At 41.5% G+C, this 24,001-nt stretch overlaps 1 protein-coding gene across 5 annotated transcripts in view; it reads right to left on the bottom strand.

Annotated features, from left to right (window-relative positions):
• The window catches only part of MGAT5 (alpha-1,6-mannosylglycoprotein 6-beta-N-acetylglucosaminyltransferase), a 325,980-nt gene that overhangs the window by 110,445 nt on the left and 191,534 nt on the right, over nucleotides 1–24,001 (bottom strand). For all 5 annotated transcript variants that reach the window (XM_026510104.4, XM_026510107.4, XM_026510105.4 and 2 more), the window contains 4 exons: nucleotides 13,927–13,998; nucleotides 12,095–12,256; nucleotides 8,584–8,753; nucleotides 5,188–5,322 (listed from right to left, as the gene is read on the bottom strand). In XM_026510104.4, the coding sequence (XP_026365889.1) occupies nucleotides 5,188–5,322; nucleotides 8,584–8,753; nucleotides 12,095–12,256; nucleotides 13,927–13,998 (539 nt within the window). The remainder of the gene's footprint in view (nucleotides 1–5,187; nucleotides 5,323–8,583; nucleotides 8,754–12,094; nucleotides 12,257–13,926; nucleotides 13,999–24,001) is intronic.

The raw sequence follows: 24,001 nt of genomic DNA, 5'->3' as shown, positions 1-24,001 counted from the left end.
GTATTCTTATAAAAGAGACCCCACCGGGGCACCTGGGTGGCACACTTGCTTAAGTGTCCACTCTTGATTTAGGCTCAGGTCATGATCTCAGGGTCGTGGGATGGAGCCCCACGTCAGGCTCCACACTCAGCAGGGAGTCTGCCTAAGATTCTCTCTCTCCCTCTCCCTGCGCCCTTTCCACTCCTGATCTCTTTCTCTCTAAAATAAATAAATTAAAAAAAAAAAAAAGAGAGAGAGAGAGAGAGACACCCACAGAATTCCCCTGCTCCTTCCAGCAGGTGAGGACAAAGTGAGAAGCCCGAGAGCTGGAGGAAGGAGAGCCTCACTTTGACCATGCCGACTCTCTGACCTTGCACTTCAACCTCCAGAACTGTGAGCAATAAATGTTGTTTCTAAGCCACTCAGACTGTGGCATTTTGTTGCGGCAGCCTGAATGGATGAAGATGGAGGTCTTATTCTCCGTAAAGCCTAAGGCATGCCTTAGCTCTTTCAACAATCGTTGATCATTTTCATCGATTAATAAGAGTATTTAATTTTAGGTAGAGTTTAGAATCCCTCTTAAGAGGCAGTGTCGATTTTTATGTATTTGACAGTACCGGAACATTACTGCTTTCTTCCAGAGCCAGGAGTAAAACTGAAGATGTTTCATTTGGCTCTTCCAACAAAGGCTTCAAACTGGGTCAGCCAAATCTGGTCTACCACCTATTTCTGTATGGCTTGTGAACTAAGAATGATCTTTATGTTCAATGGTTTAAAAAAAAAAGGGGGGGGGGATGGGATATTTTGTGACATGAAAATTAGATGAAATTCCATTTTCAGTGTTCAGAAATGAAGTTTTATTTCACATAGCCATGCCTAATTGTTCATTTAGAGTCTATGGCTGCTTTCACTCAATAACAGACAACTTCAGTGGTTGCCACAGAGACCATATGACCAGCAAAGTCTAAAATATTTACTACATTGGCCCTTTACAGAAAGAGCCTTCGATCACTGCTTTAGAGCACACAAAAAAATGACCAATCACAAGAATCAATGCTGAAACTTCCTACATTAATTAACTCATTCCTCCAATTCATCACTGATTCTCAAAGCACTGATGTTAATTTAGCTTGGGCCTGGCCAATAAAAATAGCTCTGCTTCCTGTGGTTATACATCAGCAATACTTCTGAATGGCTCTTACTGGACTGATGAGCATAAAAGCAGATATATATTAAAAACCACATTTTAGAATCAGATAATGGCAAGTGAGTTGTAAGTACCGGATCCAGTTTCTTTCTTCCTTTTCCCACTATGATAAAGGCATTCTCTCAACTTTTTTTTTTTTACATCAATGTGTGATTCAGAAAAATAAAATGCAGACACCAGATTGGATTTTCCAGAAAAATCAATAGCAAATCACCACTTTCATGTGGTGATTTTCTCTTCCGAGATCGCCACCCTCTGTCCAGACAAGGAAGGGAGGAAAAGAAAGAGGACAGGAGGGAATACAAGCTGAGCACAGAAAGCGTCTCCTTATTTTGGACTCCTGTGTGGCTCTCGAGGAACATGCTACCATCACAGTGACAATTTTCCCAATTAGCACCAAGAATACCTACATCATCAGCCTGACAACCGACAGGTGGACGGAAACAGGAGCCACAGTCCAGGAAAAAGAAAGCTGGGGAACCAAGGAACTGACCCGTGTGTGTTTTCCCTGGTCTTTGAGTAGCTTGGGGTATTCCTTTTCTTAATAAAACATTGCCATCCCTTAACTTAGATATATTTTAGTATCAAAATTTGCATTAAAAACTTATATAAAAACCTTCCATATTATAATTAACTCTTTAACTAAAATAAGATACAAAAGCCACTGGTTGGAGCCAGCATACTTTCTTCTGAGAAAGATGGCAGCGTTCATGTAGGGATGACAGTGACTGTTGCGTACAGGGCTGTTGGAGAGCAGAAGGGGAGGGAGGGACACACACGGACAGGTGGGGCTGCTCCACTCCTGCCCAAGGGCCAGGGCTGAGCCTCAAAGATTACAGGCACTGTGCAGGCACAGCAGGGAGGGACAGGCCACCCTTGTCCTAAGAAACCTTCCTCTGGAAGGCTTTGGCTACTTCGACTCATGTGCAATCTACTCTACACGGTATACGCCTCTCTAGCTTTGGCGTGTGATTTTATTTTTAACTTTGGAGTTTTATTGATTTTAAATTTAGATAATTAAGACAAACCCCGATGAGTCACGATGCCTGGTGGGAGCCTAACGCCTGCAAGCCCGGACTCTGATACCGTGCTACGTGATGCTGAGCTTCCTCCCAGAGGAAAGCTATAGCATGAATGACCGAATGTCTGAGAAACTTAGAATTCTACATCCTCCTACTTAAGTTTGGGTTTGGGAATTGTCTATTTTTTAGCTGACCTGGGTTTGTTTTATAAACCAGAAGCAGGGGATGGATCTCTGTATATGGCAGAGGAGGTTTAACATTATAGTTTCCCTCCTTCAATCACATCCTACAGCTGTGTGTTTGGAACTGGGTTTGTGTTGTTAATATTGATGCAGGTCCTCTGTCTTTTGTGTGTCTGAAGCATGAGGAACAGACAGAGGACTTAAAAAGATATTTGCCTTGCTGCCCAAGGCAGCTGGCCTCCTTCTAACAGGGATCGCTGTGGCAATGCCAAATGACTTCTGGAACATTCTCTTTGCTCTGAGCCACACTACTGTAAGATGGACAACTTCTTGCCAGGACCTACTCTCTACTTTGGAGTTGGATGTAAAACATGGTATATCTCGCACTATTTGCCCTCACTTTCCTGTGTGTCCTCAATACTCAGCAAAGACCTCATAAGAAGCGAAATGGGTATGAGTTTTGCAACCCCGAGGGGTATACTAGTTGAATGTAGGCACTGAACACATGTTTAACTGAATTTCTTGGGTCCCTACATAATTTGAAAAGAATTTACAAATATGTTTCCAAGATCAACAGGACTCAAGGTTTTGCTCCTAAATGGAAGATCAGATGACCCCTTTACATTTAATGGAATTCCTACCATGTACCATCGACCAAGATGAATTCAGAGAGTCCTGACAGTGTCTCATCATCAAAAGGGAAAGATGTGGCAAGAAATTTTCTAGAGGACCTGCTTGGTCTTTGGATGAAATCTTAGCTTCATCACACCACAAAGACAGCAGGGCTAAAGTCCTAACAGACCTCCTGCCAACTAATATCACTAACATAAACAATTTATTAAAGAAAGGGAAGATAGATACTACACCCTTCCATAAAATTCCTCTGAGACGGTGCCTTTTCCTCCAACAAGAATCTAATACCGACCAGTGGTGACCATTTTAATAATGAAATCATCCTTTTTAATTGACCTAAACCCTACCACTGAGGATATTTTTCCATCCCAACAGCCCTTCTTAATGGTGAGGATATGTGAGTCTAGGGATGCCCATGATGCCTTGGTCCTTTTGTACCAGATGCCTGCCATTTGCTAAATGCCAGAGAACAATAGCTCTGCCCTTCCTTCCTTCTTTAATGCTGTAGCTAAAAAGGAAAAAAAAAAATGATCGTTTACTTACATGGCTTATTAACCAAAAAGAAAGACGACTATTTCCACAGAACTGAGAACAAATGTGATGGCTTGTGATGTATGAAGATTTCAAGGAAAAAACAAACCAAAAACAAAACCAAACCAGGAATAATGTGATGCAGAAGGTAGAGTGTTATCCTGGCCCAAACCAAGATTTTTATTTTGCTTTCTGATGAAACTATATCCAAAAGAGAATGAAAAGCGCACCGTCTCTTCTCAATCAACCCCTTCCCTCTGTCCCTGAGTATGGCACCACCCAGAGAGAAAAAAATTTTGCTACTGGGAAGAAAACTCCAAGAAAATTTACAGACAATGACGTTTGCTCTACTATGTTTTGGAGATTCTTCTTAATATTTTGACTTTTTATTTCTTTTCAATTTCTACTAAAGGACTTGCAATCTGACATAGGCTTGGAGATTAAAGTTAATAATAAATAATATTAAATTATAAACCAATCTGAAATGGACCTAGTTCAAGTCATTAAGGATTCAATTATTGGGTCAAGTTAGAAGAACACGTCAAAATACCATTTTACCCAATAGCAATAGAAAAGAAACACATGGAGAGATTTCTAAGTCAGGCTACTTGAAAGATTTTCCAAGTGTTCTTTTAGGAAGTTGGTTCAAACTGTACGTCAACATTCACTTTCAGCTAGTCAGGTAGGTACTAACTTCAGGATTTTTAACCAAATATATGTACCACTGACACCATTAGATAAAATACGCTTATTTACATTTATTGGAAACTTTTAGAGGCCATAAATTAAAGCCAGTACCAACTCTAGTAAGGGGAAGATAACCAAAAATAGCATATTTCTCTTCTTTAAAAATTATTATTAAATTCAAACTGGATACTTTGCCTGGAGGCTGAAATTGACAGCTACCCTCATCTTGTTAAAAATGCATGTAAGTGTTACAAGATGTGTTGGAGGTATCACAGCATCAAACTAAGCCTTTTTAGAAAGACTGGAAGAAAACCGAAAGATTAGTAAACTTCATTATATAATTCACTGTTATTTAATGCCATGCTTGTGTACCATGTAAAATCATTTCAAACACTAAATCGTGGTCCCAAACCCATACTGAGGGAAACAACGAGTTCTTCTCCAAAATGATACAGGTGTGCACTTGGGTCATCCTCAGCACAGGTCTTGTCTTAAAAAGTACAAGACCCCAGCATTCAGACAAGGTATTCACAGCTTTCTCTTCCAAAAATGACAACTCACGAGGAAAAGGGGAAGAGAAATGAGTCATCATCTCAAACCTGAGCAACATAAGAAATGACATTTTCCACATTTTATCCAAATTGCTACTTAAACAAATGAGATTGATGTAGGCACACAGAGAAGAATGAGGAGTATTAAGGAAGATAAAGAGGTGGCCGGACACTTATTTTCTATAACTAAAAGAAATCAATGAAAATAATGAATAGCCTTTGAAAGTAAAAAGTCACTGTGGAGAATGTGAATTTCACTTAGGAATGAGAAACCTACTCAGTCCGAATGGTAATATTTGATAAGCTTTTTCTGCCTGTAACCATGTTCCCCTGTTTAAAAACAAAAACAAAACAACAACAAAAACTACCAACTTAGGACAGCAGGTAGCACTTACTGGTAGTGAACCCAGGATGGCCCAAGAGTTTTCTTGAATTGAGCGAGTCCTACGATATCAATATAAATGAGCTCAACAATCCTGTCTCCTACAGTTGGACAGCCAGATCGGTTTCCTACAACCTTCTTCATTATCCTTGAAAAAGGACAGGAAAGAGAAAAAAAAAAAGAAAATAATAATTTATTTCAAGATACAACACTTGGCAACATTAATAGGCAAACAAACAACCCAAGAATGTTGTTGGGGAGGACTGCGTGGTTGGTCCCAATGTGCTGCCTATCCAAAATCTGCCCACCCATCAAGGCCTATCCAGAGCCCGGATTCAGATTCTGGCAAAAGTAAATGGTGGCCTGTGTACACACACACACACACACACACACACACACACACACACACACAGACTTTGAAACCAAGGAAGAGCTGGGTCTGAATCTATCTCTACCACCTAGCTCCACTAGCAGCCATGAGATCTTAGACAAGTCACTAACCTCTCTGGTCTTTCCTCCTCATGGGAAACAAACAAAACAACCAACCCACAAAACAGGATTTGTGACAGAAAAGATAATAAGATAGCAACCTGTGAGGGATTCTTCAGGTGCTTAAATGAGGTATTAAAAAGAAAAGTGCCTAATGTGTCCCAGATACTCAGTGGCTATTGCTTTCCCCCATAGAACTTGTTCTCCTTACTCCAGCCCCTACTGACCTCCTAAAGGTCTTCAATTTCTAGCTGCTACAATATAAACTTCTATACTGTCTTGTGCTGTTTCCTAATTTTTCCTATGTCAGATTTTCCCTTCTGACTATTACATAACTGGCATTGTGATTTACAGTTTTTCATTACCCTTCCTTCCATCCACCCATATCCCCACCCAACCATACAAACCCCCCTCCTTGCACCCACAGGGAGCCAACATACTTGATCGTACACCAACTTCACACGCAGGAATAAAAACTACTCACTGAACCACACTGCCATTCACCCAGAAATCGGTCCTCGCTGATGCCTTTTATCCCTGCCCACACCCCATAACCATCCTTCACCAAAGTCTGGCCATCCTACTTCGAAGGACGAGTCCTAGAAGCAGGACTCTGCTCTGTAGCTCCTTACTGCCACTCCTTCAGGTACCCTCCTCCTCCTCTCATCTGACCCTCTGAAATTACCAGGTTCTGTGTAACCAATTCCTTCCCAAGAATTTAAAAGTATTTCTACACAAAGCCGAAGAGTAAATACTTTCACCTTTGCAGGCTACATGTCCTCTGTCTCAACTATGTAACTCTGCCCTTAGAGAACAAAAGCAGTCATAGGCAATCCATCCACAATGGGTGTGGCTGTGTTCCCGAGGGAGATTCATAACAAAAACACACAGAAGACTGCATCTGCCCCACGGTGCCAGCATGTGTGGACTCCTGGTCGACCCTGTCTTCAGTGGTTCCCAAACTTGTCTGCATACTGGTATTATCTGCAGGCATTGAGATTCTCATGACTGTGTCCTATCCCAAAGGTTGTGATTTAATTAGTCTGGGATATGGTCTGGGCACTGGGAGGCCACAAAGATCCCCAGGTGATTCTAATGTGCAGGCATATTCAGGAACCACTGCTTTATGTTGCTTCCACAATTATCTTCCTAAATAAAACACACCTGGTTCTGTCACCAGTGCTTGAAGCACTCTGTAGACTTCTTGACCAACAAATTAAGTCTCTGCCTGGTAGACCCTTAATATGCCTTTTCTGACCTCCCTAGGGAGCACTTGCCCCTAGAGTTCCCACAGTTTTCCATTTATTCACCCACTCACTCAGTCCTTGACTCATCTCTTCACTGATTTGCTCGGTAACTATTCACGAGCACTCACTGGGTGCTAGGCACTATTCTAGGTGCCACATACACCATGGTGAGCAATAGTCACTGCTTCTGTACTCCCTTGGCTTACATTCTAGCATCCATGCCTCAATTAGTACTAATCACATTGCAATTAGTGTAATTATTACACAATGTATTAGCTGTAATTACCAAAAGATTGGCATTTCCTTGAACACATGCTGGTCATCTCTGTATATACCATAGCAAGAACCAGTGCCCAGAAAGTACTGAGAATGACTGCTGAATGCATGGATGGCTCGGCTTCACGGGCTATGTACACCATGTGTTTTAAAGCAAGCAGGAGGCAGCATGCTGAAGGGACATGCGTAGCGTTTAGGGGTTCAGAAGACCTCGGGTTTATCTAGATCCAAAAGGAGCAATTTAGTAAAGTGGTCAGGAGCACAGGATTTGAGGTCAGACAGGGTTAGAGCTCCAGTCCTGGCTCTCGCATGTTTTCCATGTGTTCTTAAACAACTCAGTTTCCTCATCTTTAAAATGCAGAAAGCAATAGCACTTACTTCCAAGTTTGCATAAATAGTACGTAAAATGCTCAGTATCTGATGCATGGTAGGTGTTCAACAGATGCTAGCTGTTTATAGTCACCATCAATACTGTGGTTATCCTAACTGTTAACGCTCCTATTTTAACTAATGCCCTGATCACAGTTTTAGCATATAGAAATCTTTTAAAAAAATGACAGTTGATATTTTTGCTTTCATTTCAACACTGCCACCCATCAGGTGTGCGGACCTTGGCCGTAACACAAGAGACCTCTCTGGGCATCAATGTTGTGGACAATAAAGTAGGAGCGGGGTGGGGGACATATTTTAACGCCCTTCCATCTCTAGAATGTTCACTTGAGGTATTTCTTCTGGAACATTTGGCATACTGCAACATGATAACTTGGCTGCTGGGAAGAAAGTCTCCATGGGCAGTTATCCAAAAGGAGAGGGGGTGCGAGAAGCATTCCTGCCTAGCCAGCTGTGTCAATCTATAAGAGATTAAGAGAGGGCTAGAGCCAGAAGCAGATTTCAGGGAAATAGAAAAGCCAGGTAGAGTTAACAGACTCCGACTGGAAAGTTGGCCTTACTGAAAGAGGATTGGATCAGGGCTTTCAAGAAACTCATTTTATCCAAATTAAATTATAAACAGGAACCTGCCCTATTTTAAGATTTGGAAGGCTTGATATTAAGTAGGGAATGGTATGAATTTCAGCAAGAGACAGGGAATTAGGAAAGTCAATAATGTTTTGTGCTGCACATGTTGGAAGCACCTGTAATAGCAAAGAATAAGCTCCTTAGTTTGAATTTTCTGGCATTCATAGATGAAGCCTCTGGAGCCTGCAGCTACAATGAAAACATATTATCCTTTTCACAGTGTATGTGTTTAGCTCCTGAAAATAATCTTCTTATCTCCTGTTTAGTGAATTATCACTTTCATTTTCCTCCACAAGAAATTACACACTAATAGAGGGCTTTAAGAGTTTACAATTTCTTTTTTGTATTCTGATTTTAAAATTGAAAAGTAATCTCCTTACTCCTTGAGCTCAGCCAGTGAAGCTGAAATCCTAATGTCATGGCCCAGTAAGTACAGAGATGTAATTAAATCACTCCACTGAACTAATTCACCAAGAGGGCCACCACTGAAAGCTGTCTCCGCTATCTTAAATCCAGATTCCTTAGTCAGGAGTCCCAGGTGAACGAGGACCTGAAAAAAAAAAACACATAAAAACAAAGGAGAGGCATATATTGATTCCCACTGAACCAAGTACAAACTCCACAGTAACACACCAAAAGCAACCAACCAATTCTAAAGTGATGTTTACGTTCTAATGAAACCTCAACATGGCGTAAGATTTTTCTAGAAGGGACCAAAAAATGGAAGGAAATGAAATTCACTACTGCCCCTTTTATGACTGTGAACGTGACATACGGACAATCTGTTTTTAAAAAGCAGGATACATTTGGGAAATCAGAATTAAAGGAGTGTAAGCCAGGGCAATAAAATATCATTTAACAATATTGGGTTTTTCCCTCACAGCTGGAATATTTTTAAGGTTTTAATGTAAAAAAATTTCAAACATATCCAAAATCAGACATGATAATGCAGTCAATTCCAATGTACTCACACATAAATTTCACAATTACTAACTCAGTGTCTTAATGTACACTCATTTTCTTCCAACCCCTCTAGCTTATGTTGAAGCAAATCCTAAAGATCCTCTCCTTTCACCTGCAAATACTTCAGTTTGTATTTCTAAAAGAAACAGACCTTCAGTTAAAAAACATAACCATACCACTACCACCCCTAAAATAGCTATTAATTCCTTAATATCAGTCAATATCCGGTTAGTGTCTACACTTCCTCAACTGTTCCTTTTTTCAAGCGCAGTTGTTGCAGTCAGAAGTCAAATAAAGTGCATAAACTATAATTGCCTCATTTATTTCTTAGGCTTCTTTAACCCCATCCTTTAGAGGTGGGGAGAGTTTTAATTTATTTGTCAAAGAGACAAGGTTGTATTTCCAGTAGAGTCTCTCACACTTCGGGATTTGCTGATTATATAGAACAGATTCTTCTACCCCTTGTATTTATAGTAAATTAGTAATTAGATCCACAGGCATGATTCAATTCATATTTGATATTTTTGGCGACACTACTTCCTAGGTAGTACTGTGTGCTTCCACTAATGGGAACAACGTCTGGGATCTCTGGTGATGTTAGCAGCCTACTGGTCACTAACTAGATGCGTTCATCTGTTAGGGTTGCAAAATGGTGATATTTTATTATTCCTTCTACATTTATTAGCTGTAATGCTTCTATAAAGAGAAACTATCCCCCTTCCTCCACAATCAACTATTCGATTCGGCTCTGCTGAAGTACAGGCTGACGTAGAAAAAGCTCGGTAAGTATTTGACTCTTGCCATTTATGTTTTCAAAATAACAAATTTGTTCATTAGCCTACTCTGATGACCATCAATGAGGCTTTTTAAAGGTATCATTATAAAATCATAGATAAAAGTATATTAGATGCATTTCAATAAGCTGTAGTTATTATCCTTATGGCTCATCAAATTGTCCTATCTTGCCAACGGGAGGCCATTCAAACTGGCTTGTAAGTTCTTCTGACACAATTCTAGGAGTCTTTGAGAGTTTCTTTGCTCTCCAGTATGACAGATGTTCCCAGCTCATCATGTACAACTTTGGTCTCAGACCTTGACCAACATTCTTCCAAGAACCTCTTAGACCATTTAGTGGAAATGGCATCTAAAGATCAAGGTCTGCTGCTTAAGGGGACTCTAGTTAGTCACTGTCTGTAGCCCTTTTCAGTGGACGTAGCTGGAAATTTATTTCTCCTCCAGGATAAAACCAATCATAAATTCACATGGGTCCTTCCCATTCAAGCTCAGGATCAGAGTAGCTTTGCATAACATTACCAGTCTTACAGATGTTATTTCCTCTCTCCCACACGGAAAATCGCACTTCTTGAGAATACTAACAGAAGTACTTTGCTTTATTCCAATATGCAGAAGGGATTCAGAATGAGCATCTCTACACCACCACCTACTAAGTGTAAACTTAGCAAAACTCAGTAAAACTTCTTTGAAGCTATTTTGCAGGGTTTTTTTTGTCCTTTGTGATATACAGTCAGAAATGCTGAACTGTCTGTGTTCTAGTCACTAAAAAGTGTAGTTCTTTGTGTGTTTACTGTAAAACTGGATATGTAGTCAGCTCATGTCTCATTTTCTTTGTAATTTTTAGATACTGTTTTTTTGTAATTCAATTTTGTTTACACTATGTCAAGTGATTCTAGTATGAAATCTACAAAGATATATTTAGTTAAGTCTAGTGTCTACACCCGTTGCCTCCATGCTATTCCCTCTTCCCCCATTTTTAAGTGTGCAGTGGCATTAAGTACATCCACAATGCGATGCAACTAGTGCCACTGTCCATCTTTTTTATCTTTAATTTCATAGTTTATCCTTCTATTTTTAAAAATATGAGCAAGCATATATTTATATTATATATACATCGTGTGTGTACATGTACATATCTTTATATATACATGTAGGTATATAAAAATATAAAATTCTCTCTTCCTTTTAAAAATAATGTTCACTGTTCTCCATCTAGTATTTATTGACCTAACAATATATCCTAGAGATTATTGCATAGGATTACGTAAAAATACTGTATTTCTTCTTACAACCCACCTGCATTTTTGACCTCATACTCTTCTACAGAGGACTATCTGGGGCCTGAACATTTGGACCTGCTGTTTCATAAACTCAAGGGATTTAGCAAAACGGAATCACTAAACTGTGACTTGGGGTTTTGCAAGTTCATCATCCTTATTTCCTTTCTTTGAGGATACCAAATTAGTCAAATTAGGAACACCGAAGTAATTTTAAATTAAGTTTTAGACATGGGTACTAAAGATCGCGTAATTTGCTCTGTTGTTTGTCATCCGAACAGTTACTCTAAAGCCAAGGCCATTTAACCTACAACCATAGAGTATAAAACCTTTCAGGCTCAGGGTTATTCCCAGAGGTTTTCTAAGCAAATCCTCATGAACTTCAAACAAATTGGCCCCAGTTTAATTGATAGTATCTCTCCCTCAAGAACATAAGCAGAAGCACCAACTCAACATAGCGGCAATGGAACTCATCAGTTGCCCAAAGCCCAGAACTGACAAATGCCACAACCAGGAGATTGCCGTGATGACATAACAACAAGTTTTCCTCTGGGTAAAGCCAAGAGGGTTAAGTTTCCCGATGCCACAGGGACAGTCAGAATGGTTCAAAGGAAAATCTCACAGGCAGATAGTCTGCTTGGCTTCCCCCAAGAAACATGTGTGCTGGTCCCTGCTAAGCAGGATTACTGTAATTGGGGAAAGGAAAGCCCAAAAAAGGCTGTACAAGAGACTGAGCAGACTCCCCCTGAGGGAGTATCATTTGAGACATGACATTTCTCTTAGTCTTGTTTCCAAGCAAAATCGAATTTTAAAAGAAAACTGGCATCTAACTGAACTGAATTCATCAGAAACTCACTTTCTTCCGCTTTCTCTTTTCAAGATTCTGCTTTTCTGCCAGAGACTTGATTGCTTGGATCCACGCATCAGCCATTCGCCGGATCCGGAGTCTCATCCACCGGAATTCTTCATGCTTTTTCATCATGCTGTAGAGAATATTAAAATCCGTACGAATTTCCGCCTAGAAACAGAAATTTAATAAAAATGAACAGAAGATAAAAAGTCAGAAGGCATAATGGTTGTCACGATGTGACATCTGAAAACTTGAAAGAGCTAGTCAATTAAATACAAGGCTTCCAAAGTGAGGCTTGTCTGTTGCACAGCTTTACTTCAAGGCCCCAGGATTACAAATTAAAGTAAAGGCCCCTGACTGCTGATCTGCTGTAAGGGACATCATTAAAAAATCAGAAATTGAGAAAGGCCTAGCACAGTCATTGCAAAGCCCTGAGTTACATTAAAATGCCTTTTTTTGTTTGTTTGTTTACAATGAGTACGCTCAATGTACCTGGAAATTCTCTGCACCCGAATTTATTGCCACTTGGATCTACTGCAAGGGAGCAGCCTCCTGGAAAAAGTCAAGGCAATTCCTAACAGGCTGCTGGCATTGTGTAGGGTGCCAAAAAGCCCTCGTCTTCCCAAAAAGTTAAGCAGGGAAATAAATGTTCATCTTCTAGCTTTGTCCCAATCTCGAACAAATAAAAGTTTACCATTACTTAAGGAATTTAAAAGCCAGAAATAACCATTTTTCTACCATAACTGAATAAAAATTAAAACTCAGGCCGGAATAATTTAAAAGCCAGGAAGAACCTTTTTGCAATGTAGCTGGGTACAACCAGTGATCGGAATAATAGAAAAATAGTAGCACTCCTATTTATTCCTCGTAACATTTAGAACCTAACTCCACCCCTCAGCAGTCACGCACTTTGTTCTCAACACTTACCTGATCCCTCCTTGACCCAACCTTCTCCCAAGATTCCCATGGCCTATAGCACGGGTCAGCACACGGGCTGGGGGACCAGAACATCCAAGCTGCCTGTTCTGGTATAGAAAGTTCCGGGGGAACATGGCCACACCTGCTCATTTACATCCTGTCTACGGCTGCCCTGTACACTCAAGGTCAGAAGTGAGCAGTTCCAACAGAGACCTTACAGCCTGGCTTGGAAAGATGAAGATATTCACTATCTGGCCTTTTACAGAAAAGGGCTGCTGACCCTTAGTCTAAAGAATAAAGACATAAGCTTTTAGTGTGGCACAGAAAACCTTTCACGGTCCCTACTGATCTTTCCCATCTCATCTTCCACCAAAGCTCATCCAACACTCTATGGCCTTGTCCACTGAACTGTGCTCTACTCCCTGAAAACACTAAGCTCTGGTACGGGCACCTTTCCCCTGCACATCAGACACACCTTCTCTCCTTCAGCTGCTATGAACTCACTCATCGTTTGAAATTTGGCTCCAGGGTCATTGTCTCTTTGTAACCTCTCCTGACCCCTACAGCTGAGATCACTGCTTTCTCATTCGTTTCCAGCAGCCCATAGCTCAGCTTCTACATGGGTATGGTCACGATTTTCACCCATCACCCTCATGAGACCGAAGAGCGCCTCTGCGTCTGGCACCAGGTCTTCTTCCTCTCAGGAGCCTATCACTCAGGATCCCTCAGAGAACTGCTTGAGGAACAGACACTACTGGTTAACTAATTCTAATTCCATCACCCAAATTTCCACAGGCCTGCGGAGAGAAGTTCTTCAGTCTACCGTGATTTCAGCTTACCGAGGGCATGGCTAGCTGACCCCGCAGGTATCCCTCGGCATCAGAACCAAATCACAAGCCTAGTTTCCAAAGATCACTCACCAGTGAATTATGATCAGCTTCTTCATAGGGATTTTTTGCTCTCCAAGGTAAATGAGGACACCAGTTTTCAACCTGAAAAATACATGAGAGACACTCAGTCTCCTGGTTCATCTGTAAACCACGTAATGTCCGTAGTAAGCACCAAGCACCATTCCTGGCACACGATGAGCATGGCATTTAAGGAGGTTGTTACTATTAGACTTTCACGCTTTCAGCGAGCAGCACCGACGCAGGCGATCTCTCACATGGAACAACAATAGCAAAGGTCTCAAGGAGCCCACAATTATACTTTCTATCTGTCCTTCAAAGTACTTCACAGTGACTGACTCCTTCATCTGGTAAGCCTCATGCGTCTACACCAGACGGGTGGGGGGGGCGTTTCACAGCAGAAAGGTAAAGGACGGAGAATGCAGGGGAATGAGAAGGGAAGGACAGGCATGATCAGTTATCTGCTGTAGCATGTCTGGAAAGGAAACCACATAGCATTTGAGCCACAGAGCTCAATCACTTATCTCGGAATTAGGAAAGCAGCTGATCGTTTAGGGCTAATTGATCAAGGCTTTCCCTCATTTTCTGGCTGTTCACTTCACACTATCTCATCTCAAGGAAGAAGATGGTAAAAAAACTATTGGAGAAAGAGATAAAAGGAAAAAGGAAAAAAAAAACCCTCAGTAATCTTGCGAGAGCTGCTCTAGAAGATGGATTGTTCTGTCAATGCACAGAAGTTTAGAGAGTTGGGGGAAGAGGAAAATGCCCAATTTTACAGGAATTACTTCAAAAAGGTTACTGAAGAAAATGAGGCAAAGTTCACAATTTCCAGTAAAAGAAAGAAGAAGACTGCAGCGACAAATATTGCTGGCCTCTTTGTTAAAACTGGCCATACGGTGCAAAGGTGGCATATCCCTTGTGCACACATATGTGATGAGAGTATTAAAGATGGCTAAGGAACAGTCATCGAAAATATCTTTTTCTGCAATATTTCTCCGGCTAGGTGGACCCATGGAAATCCATGAAGCAAGTGGGCGGGGGACATCCTCGGAGGGCCGCTGAGAAGGCAGGCACAGGCAGGGCTGCGGCCTTCTCTGCCACGAATACAGATTCCATCGAGATGGTTTGCCCTCCAGCTCTGGGTGCATTTTCAAACACACACAGCAGTTTCCCTCATCTAGAAATTGCTCTTAATGCAAGGTGATTTTGACTATGACCAAAATAACTGCATGATTTGCATAAAGCCATCTGCCACTGCAAATGATGGGAAAGTAGTAAGTGGAGGGCACAAAGCTCGAGGGAGGGTGGAATCCCTGGATAGGAAGAGAGCAATATATTCTCTCCTTTCTTTTTTTTCTTGTGGAGTAAAATTAGACTTTACCGTATTTGTGAATGACTTCAGAGACTCAAAAGGACTCCCCAGGAGGAAAGCTGAAATGGTTTCTACTCATAAAAAACGAAAATACTAACTTGCCTTGGATGCTGTGTCTAATTACGGAGACCTTGCAGCAATATCACTGTGAGAAGCAATATCTGGGGCTCCACACATGTGAGAAATGAGGGAAAACCAGCGGAAAAGCAGCCTACAAGCAGATGAAGCCTCAGCTGGCCCCAGCAGCAGTGCAAACATCTGTACCTTGGAATCTTAGGCCAGCGTGAATTATTTACTTCAAATTAAATTCTTGCAAATGGACTAAATAAAACATCGCTATAAGGCATACTTATAACATGAAGGCTTCCAATGGACTGCAGCTTAGCATTTCCCACTGTGAGACCTTCAACCCCACACAAAACGGACGAGGAGGAGAGAGCGAGCGGGGTACAGATCTGAAATCAGCCTCACACTAAATTAAGTAACGACATGTTCACAGCCACACGTCAGGATAAAGAATTTCCTGACAAATAGCCTAATAGGGAGAGATGAAACAAGACTGCACATAAAGAAAGTCAACCAAATGGAAAGACATGAGTGAGATGAGATATTGACAAAGAAAAGTACATTCCCTCCTCGCTCTTCTGCCCTCAAAAGAACCTCCCCAAATTCACTCAGATGAAAATACTGTCCGAGGGGATCTTCTAAAATAGGACTTCCCTACAGAATACTCAGGACTTTAATTCCTCTTTGAAAGTGATCATTTATCTCAGTTCTTGTTACTCTAAATCACTAGATAATACTTTGCAAGGCTTCAAGGGCATCGCTGAAAGTACAGAAAACAGAGTCAGTGCATTTTAGCTTTTTAGCAAGAAATTTTCCTGCTATATATTCACTCGTAATGGAGGAAAAACCAATTATGAACATCTTTGACACCGAATGAAGATGGTGGGTTTTTAAGGTTGCTGTTTTTGTACACAGTGATGAGTGGCTAACAAAATAATTAAATTATACATAAACCAATTTCTCCATGGAAGGGGGGGGAAACTAAACCATTTTTTTCCTGAAACCTCAGAGGACTACCAAGATTGGAAGAAAGCCAGTACTGGCAATAACTCCAAGTACTGAAACCAACAGCCCTCAAATGAGCAACATTTTCCTAAATAAGAACATCATGAATAACACTCAGGGAAAGTCTTGCTCAAAGGCTAATAACTCAACTTCCTAATCCCTAATTTTGTTTTCTGCCTGATTCACGCAGGGCAATTTAATGAGTCCAAACCCCCAGCACAGCATCCTCCCAAGAAAGCTGGACCCTAGAATGAGCCCACTGCCTTCCTGCTCTGGAAGCTCTTCTAGTTCAAATTATTCTTACCATCTCTTCTCTGCTTCTTAGAACCCTCATGGTCTACATTGACCTGTAGCCTTCCTATGCCCACATCTTCGGCCACGCTTTTCCAGCTGTGACCCCTGGTGCTCTCCCTGGGACAGGATTTTGTATCTGCCCCCGGGGGTGGGGGGAAGGCACCATGGATGTAGCTCTGGACCCTCCCACTATCCACTCTCACCCCTGCCCTGCTCCTGGGAGCTGGGGAGCCCTGCCTCAAGACCTCTGCCAGGGAAGGAACCGGAGAGCCTTCAAATAATCCACAAATCACCATATAACGTCTAAGCACTGAAAACCACCTGAGTTCATGGCAACAGGCACACAACAATCAATAGAGGAGCCAAACCATGACTCAAACAACCTTTGATTTGAAGGCAAAACCACTTTCCCAGACCCATCTTTTTAGCACACTATCCTGAGGTCACAAACTGAAGAGGCAGGAAAAACAGAAAAAGACCAGCCAAGCTAGAACTTTGGAACATTAACACATATTCCATGGAGAGAGACCTATAAATCACCTTTCCAGAATAAAGAGATATAAAATTAAACCAATTTGGTTTTTGACATGCCTCCTCCCAATGATTTAAACTTCTTTCATCTGAGAAGGTTTTGCAGCTTAATCATGAGCAATGTGAGTCAAAACAAAGTCCCTACACAACTCATGTAGGTCACACTTACTCGCAAGGTCTGTAGAATGGACAATTCATTATATTTAAGAAAAAAGAAACCACTGGTAGATACACATACAGCTCCAGTTAGAATTTAAAGAGGGCAAAGAAGTAATCAAATTAAAGCAAAAACTAGTAGGAGATTTAACATATACATGCACGAATTTATGTGTAACTGGTATAACTTTAGAGTAACGTTCTATTCTTTTGAAAGAATAACGATCAGGCATTGTTATGGCCTCTTCTCTTGTGATTAATGGGAAGTGTTTGGCTCTAATGGATCACTGACACATAGAATTTCATGCTGTATTTTTCAGATAGTAAGTGCCATGAAAAGTAAATGAGAAAAATGCATAAGAAAGGTGAGCTTATCTTTGGATGACGGTGTTATGGGTGCTTTTCATTTTCTTTTTTATGCTAATTTGCCCAATAAGATTTTTTACAACAAACATTTAATAGAATAATTTCTAAAGGAGTTACCTTATATAAGCAGACAGTCACTTACTGAAGATTTACAGTAAGTCAGGATCTCTGGGAAAAAAACAAATAAGCTTGCATGCATTACATCATTTAATCCCCTGAAGGGCCATGTGACATGGGTACCATCACCAGGTGACATGTGAGGAAGTCAAGGCTCTACGGGGATGGGAACTTGCCAAGGTAAGCTCACCAGTGAGCTGAAGGGCTGGGTGACACTTGGGGTCTATCACTCTTCTGACCAGAACACGTTACGGTGTCCCTTAAAGGACAAGCTTAGTGGTGGACAGCCAGCTGCTGAGTGGGGAAAGAGCACTGAATTTGGAATCACCCAAAATGGACTCTGTGCCCAGCTCTACCAACAACCAGGCATATAAACTTAAACTATTTGCTTTCAAGTTTTCCCATTTAGCAAATGAAGGCGTTGGCTCAGACGACCTTTTTTTTTTTTTCTTTAAGACTTTATTTTTTTTGAGAGAGAGACAGAGAGAGAGACAGAGAGAGAGAGAGAGAGAACAGGGGGAGAGGCAGAGGGAAAGGGAGAAACAGGCTTCCCTCTGAGCAGGAAGCCCGATGCGGGGCTTGATCCCAGGACCCTGAGATCATGACCTGAGCCAAAGGTGGACACTTAACCAACTAAGCCACCCAGGTGCCCCTTGGCCAACCTCTCAATAACCCTATTATACTCTAAGATCTGAAAAAGATAATTCTACATCATCCTATCCAGGCTAGTTGGTTATATATCAAAAGGATATAGTTGACTATGTATCTATTCATTTAATACACTGACTAGTCATATGAATATGTATAAACACATACCTACGTGTATTTGTCATGCTGATGACAGAGCAAATGAAGTTACTCATGAAGGTATATGCATTAAAAAAAAAAAAAAGTTTTCTCTACCCCACTCCATACCCCGCCTACTCCCCTTTCTCAAGTCTCAAAAAGCCAATGCAAATGGTAAAAGTGAATCACTAAGTGATTCAGCTCTCTAGATTGGTCCTCTGCATCAAACACCTGAGCTAATTAATATTTTGGCCAAATCACTTGTTAGGAAATGGGCAGGGTGAGGGAGACTAAAGATACAAATAAAAGCTACACTGTACTAGGAACCAAGCACTAGAATAAGGACTTTACCCACATAACCTCACTTGGTCTTCAAACAATCCCCTGGGAAAGGCCACTTATCATGCCAGATGAAGACACGGCACAAGGAGGACCCACAGCTGACAACTGACGTGCCATCTGTCCCATCCTCGAGCCCCCGCGCTTAATCACCACGTGATGTGCACGAACCGAGACCTTTATGTCCTGCAGTCCCGCCAGCACAGTCCACTCTTCAATGTTAGACTATAACTGCATAAATCATCTATAGAAAATCCTTCAAAACAAGTTTGCTCTGCTCCTACTGTGTGGCAGTGCTGTAAGGGCAATGAAAGCAGTAAGAACTCCCTGCTGGCAACTCCTGCCCCCAACGTCTGTTCTGTGCAGCAAGAGTGATTGTTTTCAAGCCTAAATTGGATCACGTCCTACGCTAACTCAAACCCTTCAGAGGCTTTCTCCTTGCACTTAGAATAAAGCCCAGAATTTATACCAAGATCCTACAGAATGGGACCTGAACCCTGGCTGTCTCGCTCACCCTGCCCTACATACAAGACCCTCTTTCCAGGTCCAAACAGAACATTCTTATCTCACAAAGGTGGCCCAATTTGTGTGTGTGGTGGGGGGCCAGGAGGTATGAAAAAAGGACACCAAGTTAAATTAGAATTTCAGATAATTTTTTTGGTATAAATATATTCCATGCAGTATTTGTCACCTACTTATAGTTTAAAAAACATTATTGCTTACCAGAAATACAAATATCATTGGGTACCCTGTATTTTACCTGGGAACCCTATACCTCAGGGCTTCCGCATTTGTTATTCTTTCTCCCTGAAACACTCTTCCTTTCAGAGAGTTCCATGTGTGACTCCCTTACTTCCACACTATGCTCTAACTTTCCCTCAGAGAAGCCTTCCCTGACCTACTTACCTGGCTGCTCTGTATCCTTAACTCTACTTGTTTTTTCCCCTTGGAACACCCAGCACTTGTGGAAATGATTTTGTGCCCCATGCGAATGATATTCCTTGAGAACAGAAGCTTCAATTTGCCTGTTCAGGGTTCTAGTCTCCGCCCAGAGAACAGTGCCTAGCACACAGTAGGGACTTGATCATTATTGGAGTGGTGAATGAGTAGTTCAAGGATGTGACTTGAGCACTGAAGATATTTATGATGATCCTCTTTTCCACTTAGGTGGCACTTAGCCGCTGTCGTCATTTCATGAGAACCTTCTGACAACACACTGAGGCAGGCAAGCCAGGCTCTCCCTTCATCTCACTGAAGAGGAACCGGGCAGAAAGCTCTAGGCCACAAAGGTAGCTGTATCCAGACAGGCCATGGAGTCGGCTGTGTATTCTCTAACACTGGGCGACTGCCCCCTACCAAGGCAGGCAGGAATATTATGACAGAGAGTTCAGGACCAAACCTGTGCAAGAGAGAGCCAAGGGCTGGGGCAATCCAACATTGTTCTCTGGGGGCTAGAGAAGGGGCAGCACTTCAACAAATCCACAGTACGTATTCCACGTGCCAAAAACCAGTCGGGTGCTCATGGCAGGCTGTCACAGAGTTTCAAAAATCCATCCCAAATCACCGTAGGGAAAGTAGTGTCAATCTTCCTTCTCACAGGAGAGGCAGCAAACGAATTCCTCTGTAGCCAACCACACAGGGATGCACAGAGATGCTTCCTATAACAAACTCTCCCCGGATGCACATTCTGCTGTGCACGGCACAGTGGCAACACTGGCCCCATTGGGCCGCAACTACACTCCGATAGCCAAAGGCACCCAATTTATAGAGGTAGTCACCTTCTAGACACAGGGGACCGAGTACCTCTTCTGCGTTATTATGCAATTTTGCCTCAAGCGTAGATGCAGGCAAATAATGCTCAAGTGACAATGAGAATAAAAGATGGGCAAGAAAGCCCTGCCTTCTAATATAATTGGCTCATTCCATTCTCTTAGTCCCTGCAATGCCTTATAGACCTAATATGAAAGAGCATTATATTAAATTGTAAAGAAGTGCTTAAAATACCCCTGCTTCATGTCTCAAACTTAATGTTTTAGCAGATTTTAATGCTACAAATTTCACATTTTTCTCAAGGTTAGAAAGGTGATAGCTGGGAGAAGTTACTCAGAACAAACAAAAATCTATTGCCTATTTTTTGAAAATGCTCTAAATAGCATATTTCAGTCAATAAATATGTATGCCAGGCACCATTATCCCTGTGAACGAAACAGACACAAATCTCCCTGGAGATTAGTTTCCTTGCACTTGCTTTTATTGTTGGATGTTGATGGTCACCCCAGGACCTTTGCACTTACTGTTGCCACTGCCCACTAAACACCTCTGCCAGACATCTGCACTTCCTACTCTCTCACTTTCTTCAAACTGGTGCTCCAATATCATCCTCTCATCGTTTCAGTAGGGCATCTCCCAACCACTCTATCTAAAACTGACACCATCATTCGTCATAAGCACTTCTTAGTACCCTCTCCTGTTTGACACTTCTCCAAGGCACTTACCACAATCTAAAAGATACACATTTTACTTTTGTTTTTATCTGTCTCCCCTTACAAAACAACACCTTAATGAGGAAAGCTCCTCTTTCTGTTCATTGTTACATTCCCCAACACCCAACAAAACTCACGAGCAATGAAGGCTTCTGGCACCCAGACTGTGGTCTCCCACTGAGAGGAACCAGTGGTCCTGAGATAAATGGCCAATTCCCAGTGTAGGCAGAAATTGTGTCAGAGGAACCTGGAAGATTTTCTCATACCAGATAGGTTAAAACCATTCGAAACTATCAGGGTCATGTCAAAAGGATCCAGAAGACAATATTAATTGGCTCCCACTGGTCAGACAAGGGGCAGTTTGAGAGCTGGTAAGAAAATAATTGGAGTAGATCGAACATAACAAATATGTTTCAATCAATGACTTCGTAAGGATAAAAACCAAGAAGCATACAAACAAACAAACAAAGCACTGGTAACCAGTGGAAGAGGTTAGGAAACCAACAGGGGAACGAGGGTTCCTACGTGAGCTATCTCTCATCATGGTAACTAAATGCAGACGAAGAGTCACGCTCTTCATAAAAGTATTCCTGAGGGGCGCCTGGCGGGCTCAGTCGGTGGAGCGTGTGACTCTTGATCTCAGGGTTGTAAGTTTGAGCCCCACAGTGAGTGTAGAGATTACTTAAAAATAAAATCTTAAAAAAGAAAATATTCCTGATATATTAAGAAGGAACCCCTAATGAATTAATGAACCCAGGCACAGATCATCAACAGCTGCTAACATCATAAAAACAGAGACACAGGGCACTGCGTGCCTCCTGACAGAAGGAGACAACAGAATCCATGAAGAAGTTATGCAAAAAAATATTAACCCTGACTCTGATCAAGTGTCAGATCTAACTATCAACTTACAGAAAATAAACAATAACACAAGGATCTAATCAACAGAATTCAGAGTATAACAACCTATCTAAGGCAAATGAAGACGTTTCCTCAAAAAAAAAACCAAAAAAACAAAAAACAAAAGCAAAACAAAGGGAAGAACAAGAGGGAAGGGAACCTCATATTAAGAAAGAGGCTTAAGAGACACCAACAATTTCAGCATATGGTCCTTACTTGAAGCCCAGTTCAAATAAATAAACTTTAATTTGTAAGACTGCCTAGAAAACACAAACACTAACCTGGTATTTTATGATATTAAGGAATTATGTTAATTTTAGATATGAGATGGTATTATCAGTTACACTGGGAGTAGTTACAGGACTTCAAGGAGTCTTAAAGATACATATTGAAATACTTGCGGATCCTAAGACTTTTGGAATTTGCTTCAAAACAATGGGCCAGGGGAGTAAATGAAAAGATACTGGCCATGAATTGACAATTGCTGAATCTCAATCATGGGTACAAGGGAGTTTGTTACACTCTTCTTTTTCCTATGTCTGAAATTTTCCACAGTAAAAAAAGTTCAAAATATAACAATGTTGCAGCTATTTTATTGGTGTGCAATAGGAATTACAAGAGACAGTGTTTAAAAGTTTGCAAAAGACAAGTTGGAGATGACTGCACGGAGGCCCGGTTTGCCATATGCGTTTCAAGGAACCAAGAGGTGCTGTGTGGGGTTTGGCAAATCCTGTCATGTGCATTCTCATGTTTGTAGGACGGCAGCCCGAGCACGAAGTACAAGTAGCAGTGAAGCAGTACGTGAAACTTACAAACAGGAGGGGCCACCGAGAAGATAAACTTGGAGAGGGGAGGGTCTGAATGGACAGAACAGAGAGATCAGTGAGTGCGACTGACAGACTCAGGGCTGTTTAAAAAAATCCATTTTCTAAGGATGCATTAGAACTCAGGTAATAAGAGCAATGAAAACACATGGATGAAAAAGGTCCAAGGAAAGGCTGAACTCAGAAAGTAAAAAGAACAGGCTCATCAATCTCTGCTACCTCCCTTACTGCCCGGAAATGATTATCTCGCAGGAGGGGAATTCCTGATCTCAAACGGCCAGACCTTTCAAAGGTACGTGTTGGTACTCTCGGGCAACAGTCGAAGGATATTTTTAAAGGACTGCCTGACCCATCCCCAAATGTTAGTTATGTTTCTTCATTCAGGTTTTCTCTTGCAACTGAAACAGTCAATTCTTCATTGCTGCCCACTCTGACAAATTAGTCTATGCAACACCATTTCCAAGTTATCTCTAGCAGCCAATACAGCCCATAAATCCAGATCATTGTACTGGTTATTAGGATTTCATTTCATGCTCGCATTCACAAACATTTAAGCTTTCAACCTTTGCTGTTGGGCATTAATCTTGGCATTAATCAAGGGATTAAGTACGCTGAATTTAAACTCAAGGTTAATAGCATGCTCAGCCAATATTAGTTTTACATATTGCCAAGGGAAAACAGAAAGAGGCAAAGACCTTTATGCCTGTTGTTCCTGAAATATAAGACACAGATTGATGAGGAAGGCATGAAACTGTTTCCTTTGTTCCTTCATGAGGGACTCACACACACGCACATAAGCACGCACACTTATTCGTCCGGTCCAAACTGGTGTCTGAAGCAACAGCTTG

The sequence above is a fragment of the Ursus arctos genome, unplaced genomic scaffold, assembly GCF_023065955.2.
Source record: "Ursus arctos isolate Adak ecotype North America unplaced genomic scaffold, UrsArc2.0 scaffold_1, whole genome shotgun sequence".
NCBI lineage: Eukaryota > Metazoa > Chordata > Mammalia > Carnivora > Ursidae > Ursus > Ursus arctos.
This window is presented reverse-complemented; position numbering and strand designations above follow the sequence as displayed.